The following is an 11,730-nucleotide window of genomic DNA, read 5'->3' on the forward strand; positions in this document are numbered from 1 at the left end:
GAGCATTCACGGAATTCCGAAAAGCGGAAATGTAAGTACAACTCCATCTTTCATGTATGCACATCATAAAAGAGCAAGCCGATATGTGCAGGCATGATCCGTCAATCAAGAATATTTTAATCAAGATTAAAAAGATAATCTGAAACAATGAAGAATGTACGATGATGCAGGAGAATAATGTCAAGAAAAGGAAGAGTCTAGATTTTTATAGGAACCGGTGACCGTTTCTAGCCAAAATGGATAAATATTTAATTAAACAATGCAAAATAAAGCCACAAAAAAAACCGTTGACGTACATCAAGATGCAACAAACGCATGGATGAATCGGAATAACCGAGAATGGAAAATTGACAGGCAATCAAATCTTTTTAATTATCAAAGTGAAGACCGATTCTCATTTAGATATATTGTTATCAACGATTTCCATACGTTATGCATGTTTGCTGCTGCCGGAAATATGCAAAAACAGAGATTAGCGTACGCTAACGATGCAACGACGCACATCTTGCACTTTTCTGCAATTCATGATCATAAATTAATTCTATAATCGGAACCGAAGTGAGACAATAAAAGTGGGAGTACATGCTGCTCATCACTTTGGCTTGTGATAAAGATGATGATGAGAATCATTTTCTCAGTTTTTTATTTTCCATCATTGTTCTCGGTCATTCTCTTGTACATGCCGTTCCGCTGCAAGACAATGAAAAGAGCGCACGCGGTCTTTTCAGAATCTTTTTTTAGTCTCAACAACTGTCAAGCTAAAAGAAGAAAACAAAACACATCTTGACGCTAAAAAAACAAAAGCAATTCATTGTAAGTACGTTGGGGTTTTATCTAACTGATTATCTTCTCTATCATAGCGCGCAATCACAATCTTTTAACGTTTAATTCGATGAACCTTGCAGGAGAGCAATCTATTTTTAGCGATTGTGAATGGAATTGAGTGGGGGTTTTGTTGAACAGCCAGCCACATACACCCTATTTCTTTGCATTCACTTGTGACCATGATCGGAACTCCATCATCCTTTTTGAAATGAGGACGGCTTTCAAGATGGTCACCCTTTCAAAAAGGCGTTACAGCGCCCATTTACGCCGGTGCCGCACCGTGTATGACCGATGATTTTATTTTGAATATGAATTGCTCTTGCTGCCGCCCATCTTTGGCCGAGATGATGTACGACGTCATGCACAAGAAATAAAATTGGGAGTTTGAAATGAACATAGGGCGTGGGCGGCGTTGGAAAAGTCTGTATGTAATTATGTTGCAGCGCGCAAAGACAGTGTGTTTTAGTGTACCGAAATTGAACAGAACTGCATCCACAACAGGAACGCTGGAAGCCTTTTTCTTTTTTTTTTCCTCTTTTCGGTCTCCACCAAATCACTGTCTTTTTTGTCGGTAATCCTACCCGTGCATCATGCTTACAAGGTGCACCGAATTAAACTCCCTTGTTTTTTTGCCCGATCTATAGAATACCGTTGTAAGAACGGTGAAACGGATCGAGGAAGAAGATTGCCAAAAAAACAACTATGCGGAGAGATTAATTGCGCTTTTCTATGTACCTAATTTATCTCCCAAACAGAGGTGGGGTTCTTGTTTTGTGTGACAAGTTATATTGAAAGAAGAAGAAGAACGGGCGTACGTACACGAACGCACATACATACATACGTCCTTCCATCAATATGCATCAACAACCTGTCAACAACAACATTCCATTTTGTATAATTTTCACTGCCACGGAATTATTCACACTTCTTGATTCTCTTCCTCTACCTTTTATTGAATGTATCGGGTGCGGCATATAGTAAAACATTCAAGACTTCCTCCTTCTTCTCTTTCACTTTCTCATTCAAGTGATTTAGGATCAGGTCCGGTTCTCGAATCGCCTCACCACCAAAAAAGATCGCGTATCGTTTCAAATACAGATCCCGCTTATCGGAAAAGGAAGAAGAGGTGATTGTGTTGCAATCGGACTTTCTATCAATACACTTTCATCATTCAAATTCACGGCATTCCGCTTTAAAGTGATTATTTGTCCGATCTGCTCAGTCACAATCTCGATCTTTCATTTCAAATGATTTGAGAGAATAAACACACTATACTTTCTTTCTCCGTTCCATTCTCCGCCTTCACTTCAAAAGAAAGAAAAGCAATCACGCGGTCCGGCGAAAAGGTTCAATTTACAGTCTTACTCTGGTTCTCTCTTACGCCGATCAGATTTAGGTATCAATAAAAGAAACATTGCTGTCCTTCTTTCTTTCCCCTTGTTATCCGAATAATTGGCTTCAAGTCGAATCAAATCCAGACAGTAATCCCGTTGTTCTGAAAAAGAAATCCCATGATCAAGACTTTTCCATGTACTCTTTCTAGATATTTCCCTTTTTCTCCTCCTCTTCTTCTTCTTTTCCTCTTTTTGTCATTGACCGTATGTCGAATAAAGGTGATGATCCCCAAGGGATTGATGACAGCCAAAAACGAGAAAATACTCCAAAGCAAGATACAATGACAACAATCTACGCATCCGGTCCCTCTTCCAGGGAAGTCTTTCACGCAAGACATCCATCTGATCCTTACCAACCAAGACACTATCATCCATACGATCAAAGGACGCAACATAAACATACTCGATTGCCTTCCTTATTCGATGAGAGGGATAGACATTCAAGAAGAGAGTTTTCCGGACCTCTTCCGCCTCTCAGAGCGAGTGAAATCGAAAAATCTCCTTTCACTTCTCCTCATTTTGATCGTCAAAGGCCAAAGATAGATACAACATCTTCTTCGCCGCCTGACTTAAATCGAAATCGAGTTCAAATTCCATTTTCATCAAATTTGCCTGCACCTTTAGCAAATTCTTCGCCTCATAATCGATTCCAGTCTCAATCGTCCTTTCCGCCTCTTCTTCCTTCCGCGGGAGATCGATATGGCGACAGAGCAAGACCACCATATCAAAGTCCAAATTCGGAACAAAATGCTCGTCGTGATAGGATGGAGTATGATCAATTTACCGGACCACCACCTGGTCAATACCCCGGTAAATACGATGATCGTAACGCTCCTCCGCGACCTATTCACCCAGAATCATCTAGAGCAGTTCATTCGAGCGAATCATCCATCGAACCTCGATCAAGTGAAAGCAGAGAACATTCTCGTTCAGATGCATCCATGCCTCCAAAAGAATTGGGATCATCTTGGTCATCTTCGCATGGTCATCCATCCACTTCCTCAAATCGAGACGCAAACGAACAACAAAGAAAATCCGATTCATCACCCGTTTGCAGTAATTGTCGTACAACACAAACACCTCTTTGGAGAAGAGATGGTAAAGGTGGCTTGTTGTGTAACGCTTGTGGATTGTTTGCCAAAGTTAAAGGAAGGCCAAGACCTGTAAGTTTGAAAACGGATGTAATCAAACCACGAGCACGTAGGGTAAAAGTTACCCATCCATACGATTCAGACCTTTCGCCTTCTTCTCGTCATGCATACGCTCAAAGTCATCAAGGTCATTCGGAGTATTATGATGGTCGTTATCAGCCTTATCCACCGCCTTATCCTCGCATGCCGATGAACGAACCGCCATACCACGAATACCCTCCTTATCCGACTCATCATCAGTATTATCGTGCGCCTCACGAGCATGAAATGATGCAAGATGACCGATTCAGAGCAGAATCAATGCCAAATTATCGAGCTGGACCATCCAGATATCCGATGGAAGGCGTACCCGTTCTTCCATCCTCCGGTCCAAGAGGTACAATCGGAGGTTCGCACGCTTCTCCGGGTTCAATGCATTCAGATCGTTTTGAAGAGTACAATCGACCAATATCGCATTCGAACGATCCAAGAGAATCAGAACGGTTTGTCCGTCATACAAGTTCGCCAGAATATCACGATCGAGGACGTGCTGCATTTGCGCCATCAACATCATCTTCAAGACATGCTCTTCCACCGCTTCCGCCGCCGCCGCCTTCTGGCAGTATGAACGAACAAGAATACTATCACAGATATGGACGTTATGAAGGACAACCGCCGCTTCATCGATCCGAATTCCAGCACGGCGGCGGCAACAGCATTTATGCACGCGAAAGGGGACCAGCGGCAAGTCCTTACGTAGACGAAACCGGGGCCCGAGAAGATGCTCGATCCGCATCAGCAGGAATGGCAAACGGTATCCTTCCTCCGTTACGATCATCACCATCTGTTCTTCCACCTTTACCGCCGCCGCCACCGCCGGCAAATGTTGCTGAATCTTCAAGACAAAGACCTAGCTCAAGCAATTCAAGCTTTCATCAATCACCATCTCAAATAGGCCCAAGATTAGCTCGCCCTATCACCCATTCCCCTTCAGAGAATGCAGAAAAGTCAAGCTCGTACAAATTACCTCCTTTGGGACTACCGAATCGTTCGCCAAAGCATGAAGAGTCTTGAAGTGTGTTTCATTATTAGTCGCAAGTTGTTTTATTTCCCTTTTGCTTCTGTACGTATACATGTAATAGAAAGACACAATCGTAGTCTTTATGCAATGATATTCCCAGTTTCATTCTCATGCAAATACTTAAAAGCAAAACAAATTTCATTTCATAACCGCGGTCCACAATAGCATATAGAGAAAGAGAGAGAGAAAAAAAAGAGCAAAATCCGAATTATATACAATGAAGAGCATGATCATAGCAAAGCAAGAAGGTCCGTCAATACCCTCCTTCTAAGCATAACTTGTAGGTTGTGAATTGGCAGTCACAACACTTGCGCGAGAGCCGGCAGCTTTGGTATTATTGTTGACTTGACTTGCACGACTGCTAACGCTGGTAGAACGGGTTGCCGCACTTCCTGCACGACCTTGAGATTGAGCACTTGAAGCATAAGATGTTCTACTTGAACTGTTCATGGAACCCAAAGTGTTTCCACCGGCAAACGAACTACTTGAATTGGAGAAGAAGCTTCCCGAACGATTCTTTGTGATTCTCATAGTCTCCAAAGCAGCATGTGTACGAACTTGACACATATTTGACAAAAGATAAGAAGCTTTTCCACCTGAAACGCCCTTCTTGCCTTTGGCCTCCAATGCCTTTCCAGACATGACTGCTTTGAATTCCTTCTTGGCCATTTCTTCTTTGCCCATGCATGATAACAATCGTCCGTTTTCATAATGAGAGAAATAAACCAAATAACGATCAACTTCGTCCAATCTATGACCATTTTCAAACACCTTTGCGAACGATTGTTTTGCATCAGCAGTAATCTCTTCGATTGGTCCGATTGCATCATCAGAAGGCAATCTGACGAGCGTATGTGGTTCAGGATAAGCAACGAATCGAAGTGCAACACCACGCAAGAAGAATGCCAAGCAGTATGCGCTCCAGTATTCATTCTCTCCTGTTCCATAAGCCTTGGGGTCATGATAAGATTCCAATTCGTCAATAAACTCATCAATTCTTGTCAACGTATTCTCCACCAACAAGAACACAGGCGTTTGTGCCATACAGTGCCAAATGTACGAGAATTCCAAAGCGGCCAATGGTAATCTGTTGTTGTTGGCAATGTACTTCTTTGCTTTGAGCATGACGAATCGTTCGAATGGAATTTGACGACCGGCAATCTTTTTGGTTAGTTTAGGTACGGTACGCATGATTGTTGCAGACTTGGCACGTTCGTCCATTCCAGTTTCGTACAACATGATTGCTTTGGCGTATTGGTAAATTGCCTTTGACCAGTTGGATTCTCTGGAGAGAACATCATAGCATTCATATGCACGAGCAAAGTCGCAAGTGGCCAAATAAGTCAAACTCAAATCCCAGAAGCACAAGTGATGCAATTGCTTGTAAACACTTTGCGATTCGATTGCGTTTCTGAAGTATTCGATTGCCTTTTCGGGCAATGCTTGTGCGGCATAAAGACGGGCTGACATGTAGAGGAAGAAGATTCCGTTGGGGAATCTGACCAAGTTCCAACTCAAAACCTTGTCGGCATATTCAAAGTCCACATCCGTTACCGGCACATAGCTTGAGATGACTAAATGATAAGTCAAGATACCCAAATCGCACAATGGACGACGAACACCTTCTTCATCTGCTGAAACGCTTGGCAAAGGTCTGCTCTTGTTCCATCCACCTGCACGTGAGAAGAGATCCAAAGAGTATCTACGGTCTCCAGTGAATCCTAATCCTTCCATCATCTTGAGGGCCTTGGCTGGCAACAAGCTCAAAATCAACGAGCACATCCCATTAGAAAAGTAAACACCTGAACGGAAATCTTGATCGATTGTTACCTTGGCTTGGCGGTTATGAATTTGAGCTTCTTCTGCTTCACCATCGCAATATTCGACGAATTTCATCAATTCACGCATGGAAAAGTAGGCATTACGCAAGCTGAAAGCATGCTTGACGAATGCCAAACTGTCACCAGCGTAAAAGATACCCAAAACTGCTTTGAGCAACATAGATTCAGTGTAGACCAATTCTGCATGTTGTTGAACCAGAGTCATGGTCTTGAAAGTCTTTTCTTTAGATTGACCAACGAGCTTACCAACGGTACCGACTTTCTTACGCAACAAGCTTGCCAATTGCATTCCGTGCTTGCAACATGCGATTGCAGTTTCGAAATCCGTTGGCTCGAAAGTCATGATGGACTTGACAGCATTGATCAAAGCCATTCCGACAGCCTTGTACAATCGAACATCTGCACCTTCCAAGCACAATTCTTCTGCTTCACGCATCTTGGAGTTCAAGAAAAGAGACATGGCTTCACGAACGGTGCCCAAGTCACGTCTGCATTCTTCATCCGAAAGCTTCACTTGAGCGGCAGTAGGTGGCTTATCACCGATGAAAGAGAGATCGACCTTTGTATCAGGAGTGATTGATTCGTCACTGTAATTGGATTCTGCATCATCGTCATCATCCTCGTTGTAGTCTTCATCGTCATAGTTTTCCTCGTTGTGCTCATCTTGGTGACCATTTTGTTGTTCTTCACCATTTTCACCACCACGAACATAGGCGTAAGCTCCTGCAGCAGCTCCACCAGCAGCGGCAGCAGCACCGCTAATCGCACCAATGGCAGCACCAGTGTACGTCTTTGGTTCTTCTTCCTTTTCGCCTTCTGCAGAGCCATTCTTTTGTTGTGATTGACTTTGTGAGATGGATGCTTGACGTGGAGGTGGTCTTTCTGGCTTTTCTTGTGTAGGCGAACGTGGTTGTTGTTCTTGCTGCGATTGAGACTTTTCTTCGCTTTGCTCATTGTCATCAGACTTACCCTTGGCCTTACTCTTCAATGCACCAAAGGCACCCAAAGCTCCGCCAGCTGCGCCTCCAGCGGCAGCACCTTCAGCAACAGGCTTGCGTTCGCTCTTGCTGCGTTGAGGCTTGGATTGTTGTTGAGATTCTTGACCGCCTTTTGCGCCACCCCCAGCATTTGGTTGACCTCCGACAGGGTTGAGCGGTTCTGCTTCTGGACCACAGTAACCCTTTTTACCCGAGACTGAGTCATCAAGAGTATCTTCATCATGTTCTTGCAGCCACTTACGTAGAGCAAGGATATCGTGACGATCATTGATGGTCTGATGAATTGTTTCACCGTCTTGTTGTGGGTAATCCCATTCGAATCTACCAGTATCTTTTAGAATACCAGCACGTTGATAAACGTTACGTGCACGGCAATATCTGTTCATACGCAAGCTTGTCAAACGCAATTGTTTGGCGATCACTTCACGTTTGAATGTCAAATCAGGTGCATCATCGTCTGAATCACCTGCTTTGATCCACTCACGTGTAGTTTCTTCGAATTTGGTTGCCAAGTCGTCGTATTCTTTTTGCATGGCTTCCACCGTTTCGGTGTCTTTTTGCAGGTCATTCTCCTGTGGATCAGGTTCAATATAGTCCCAATCCCAGTCCATTGTACCGCCCATTCCTTTACGTAATTTGGCGGTGGATGCGTAATCTTTCAAATCAGCAGCTTTACTACTGAATTTGATCTTATCACGCACAACGGGATCCAACATCGGTTGCAAAACTTGCCAAATACCCTTGAAAATCCAAGGAGCGGAATGAACGTAAATACGTTGGAGGGATTCGGGGTAATAAGCTTCCAAACATTTGACCAAGAATAAGACGCATTGCCAGTCCATATTCTTCAAACCGAAACCTTGCATATCGAAAACGACAATAGCCTTTTCATATGGAGGCGTGGTCAATTGACGAGCATTCTCCATGGCAAGCAAGACGAACTTTTGAAGGGTTTCGTGCTTTTGAGCGTTGGTAAAGTGACGGGCTACGTGAATAAAGTAGATTGGATATTCACCTGGAGCATCACTGTTACCTTTGATGTACGAGATACCACGTCTGAATTGATTCAAGAAACCTGGCTCATCGGCCATTCCAGCTTCACCCTTGCGAATGATACCTTCGACGTCCATTTCAAAACGGAATTTCAAAGCGGCTGCCAACATTGCCAAGGCACGATCTAAGTCCCACTTACGTGCACGCAAGAAACGCAAGATTCCTGCGTCTGGATGATCATGTTTGACGAATTCCCAAAGACCACGACGAAGGTAAGGACCACCAAAGGTATCCATCATATCACGTAAATCACGTAATTCTTCTTGTTTCTTGGCTTCTTCTTTGGCTTTATCGTCCTTTGGAATATCTTTGCCTGCCTCATCTCCTTTCTTTCCTTTGCCATCGTCCTTTTTTGGTTTATTTTTTGCTGCTGCTGCTGGACCTCCAAGCTTTTCTAATTCGTCTGAACGACCTTTATTTTGATCATAAAGTTCAAACAATCGCTTGTAAATTTCTCGAAGTGATTTTTGTTGATCTTTTGTTAGATTACCGCGGTAACCTTCCAGAACTTCTTCACCATCGATGTTCTTTTTGGTAGACATGATGAATGCGGGTTTATTTGTGATGAATTATATAGTTAGTGTTTGTGTGTTAAAAGTGATAATAATCTCTCAGTCACTACTTCCTCAGCGCTTTGACGGTTGTTCTTATAGCAAAGAACACAGCGGTAGGGGAAGGGATGGAGATCAGTTTTGGTGGTGGGAGATGGTGGACAAAAAGGAAGAAGAAGGAGTGAAACGCTCGCAAATCTTTTCAAATCAGAATGGGAGTGCGAGTGGGGCAGTCACAGAGAATTAAATCTCCTTTATTTGACTGGCCAGGCACAATTCAGCCCTGTCTCTCCATCAATGGTAGGAAATAAAGTGGTCAAGTGCATGCATGTATGTATTCTGGTGTATAAAGTGCGGAAAGGCTCTTGACTTGACTGAGACAAGACGAACCTGTGGAGCGGGTAGATTAATTCTAGTCTAATAGATAGCTTCATTTTCACACCTTTGAGGCATTTGAGCACAGGTATGACAACAACAATAAAAAGCACACGCCGTCCCCGCCCAAAATCCAGCGCAAAGGAGAGAAAATGAAACCGAGCGCCGAGAGAAAGTGGGGCAAGAATGAAAAATGAAAAAAGATAAAAATGGTATGATACATACAATGCAGCACTGTGTATCGTAAAAGCTCCCCATTCAATTTTGCGAGCGGGGAACCGGATTTCACACATACATCATCCAGTAATACTGCTTACTACACTCAAGGCGTGAGAAAGTATGATGTGCACGGAAGTATAATTCTCAAGCCATTGATGACATTCTCTCTCTCTCTCTTTCAACACAAAGATCGGCGTTGCATTCATTCGTATGCCATCGTTGATCACACAGACACAACACACGTGAAGCAAGGCAGGGGTCAAGGCATGCTTTGAGCAAAAAGGCTTAAAAGTGCACGTGTGCAACGCTACTCTCACAATCAACACAATGGTTATAATGTTTATTTTCTTTCTTTCACTTGTGTTACATTCAGTATTTCATAGTTAAATAGGATCGGCAATGATTGTTTGTTTGTTGTGGGACGTGTGTGTGTGTAGGGGAAAAAGATTGAAGTTGATGATGGGCGTTGTGAAAATATCGGTGACGTTTGGAAAAAAAATAGAGCAACAAAAAGAGGCAAAAAGGTAGAATAAAAATATACGATGAGACATTTTCTTCAAAAAGACAAAGGACATCTGAAAAAGAAACAATAAGAACCTTTACTTGATGAGACGGAAGAGAAGCAAAGTGAGAAAGAGAGAGCAAACGAGTATTCAATGGAAGTGATAATTTTTGTGAGGAAAAAAGGCATTCTTTTCGGTGTAATTTGCTCGTCCTTTGATTGCAAAAAGTTGGAATTTTTTGTGTTTGTTCAATGCTACTCAACACCTTCCATTTCCAATTCGGCCAAAACATCTCCTCCAGCGCCTGCACCATATCTTTCCCTTTCTTCCGCTTCACGCGAAGGCGATCCGGTCGAAATGCTTGTTGATCCCGTCATACTTTCATCTCCTTCGTTCATATCATCAAAGTCACGATCTTCTTCATCTTCTTCACTTTCTAAACTTTCTTCTCGCACGCTACGTTCAGCGCTTTCATCCAAACGGAAACCGTTGATATCGTTGTTCCGCGAACTTGAATAACGTCCAAGGTTGAGCGAAGTGAAATTGTTCAAAGGCGATAAACTTGCACTATGGGTAGGCATGGAATGAGCAATCGTTCCATTACCGTTCTCCACATTGCTCGATCCATCAACTTCTTTACGTTCAACCATGGGTGATTGCGATTTCCTGGCAGATTTTTGGGCGAGCAATTTTTCGAAATTGATTCGATCTGATCCCAACAATCCTGATGCCGGTGGACTGACAGCAGCTGGCCATAATGCTTTCTCTTCAGGCAATGAACGAGCATGAGTATCCATACCAACCAAAATAGCAGCAGCTTCCAACAATTGAACTTGTTGATGTTTGCTCATCAAGAATTTCGATGCTTCTTTCCAGTACACTGTATGTTCCCATCTGTGTTTGATCAAACAGCTTGGATGTCTGTATACTTTTGAGCATGCTTCGCATCGATGAATTCCGCCTTCTTTTTTATCGTCATCCGTTGTGACGGAGCTGAATGAACCTCTACGTGCACGAGCGGTTGACGAAGCAGAATCTTCATTGCTTCCAGCTTTTTCAGGCGAAACGGGTACGTAACACTCTTGACCGAAATGAGTATGTCCAGCACGTTCAGCCTTTACACCGTTTTCATTTCCTCCATTTGCACCAGAGACGGTCTTTGCAGAAGTAGATAAAAATTCCGCAGCTGATCCTAATGAAGTAGAAAGTGCACTGCTATCACCAATTTTCTGCGAAGCCGATAGTCTGGGAGAAATTGAATTGCCTACCGAACGATGAAAGCTTAAACCACCACCGCCTCCGCCAGCTGCCAAAGCAGGAGATTCGCTGACCAATTTACGCATTTGCGAACTGATCGATTCCCTTCTCCTACCGTTCTTGGGAACAGAGGAAGGTATCGATGCTGCTGCTGTACTGTCACCATTGTCTGTCACAGATCCATTGAGAGCTGATCGGGCTGCGCTTACTCCGTTGATATTTGTTGCTGTAGCTGCTGGGGGACTTTGTGAAGGTGTAGAATGAAAGAAACCTTTCATTGGCATACCAGTTGACATTGTGCTTTTCTGATCGCGATTGTTGTTCTGAGAGAGGCAAGGTGTTTCGCAATCGGTCAGCGGAACAGGGTCCCTCTTTATTTTTGCATGTTTCACACTTACGCTGGTGGTTGATTGATTGTGTATTCTTGAAGCTGATTGATTTGTTGCCAGTGATGTTGTCATGATCGGAACCGAATGCTCAATACGTGGTCTTTGGGACACAGG

The 11,730-nt window shown here is 43.4% G+C and overlaps 3 protein-coding genes across 3 annotated transcripts; 1 reads left to right on the forward strand and 2 right to left on the reverse strand.

The window, feature by feature from the left end:
• Positions 1–3,271: 3,271 nt before the first annotated feature.
• FA14DRAFT_115469 (glucocorticoid receptor-like (DNA-binding domain)) lies at positions 3,272–3,421 on the forward strand (the record flags this gene model as incomplete). The annotated part of the gene is made up of 1 exon (XM_025496110.1): positions 3,272–3,421. A coding segment is annotated over one exon (150 nt), but the record flags the coding sequence as incomplete, so codon positions are not given.
• A 1,159-nt stretch (positions 3,422–4,580) lies between these two features.
• Positions 4,581–9,210, reverse strand: FA14DRAFT_161624 (uncharacterized protein). Its single transcript, XM_025499200.1, has one exon. It carries the CDS (start codon positions 8,862–8,864, stop codon positions 4,698–4,700), a length of 4,167 nt encoding a protein of 1,388 aa, XP_025354386.1. The 5' UTR covers positions 8,865–9,210; the 3' UTR covers positions 4,581–4,697.
• Positions 9,211–10,224: 1,014 nt separating this feature from the next.
• On the reverse strand, positions 10,225–11,523 carry FA14DRAFT_156754 (uncharacterized protein; the record flags this gene model as incomplete). The annotated part of the gene is made up of 1 exon (XM_025497851.1): positions 10,225–11,523. The coding sequence occupies one exon, from the start codon at positions 11,521–11,523 to the stop codon at positions 10,225–10,227; it is 1,299 nt and encodes a 432-aa protein (XP_025354387.1).
• Positions 11,524–11,730: the final 207 nt, after the last annotated feature.

The sequence above is a fragment of the Meira miltonrushii genome (assembly GCF_003144205.1).
Source record: "Meira miltonrushii strain MCA 3882 unplaced genomic scaffold FA14scaffold_3, whole genome shotgun sequence".
NCBI lineage: Eukaryota > Fungi > Basidiomycota > Exobasidiomycetes > Exobasidiales > Brachybasidiaceae > Meira > Meira miltonrushii.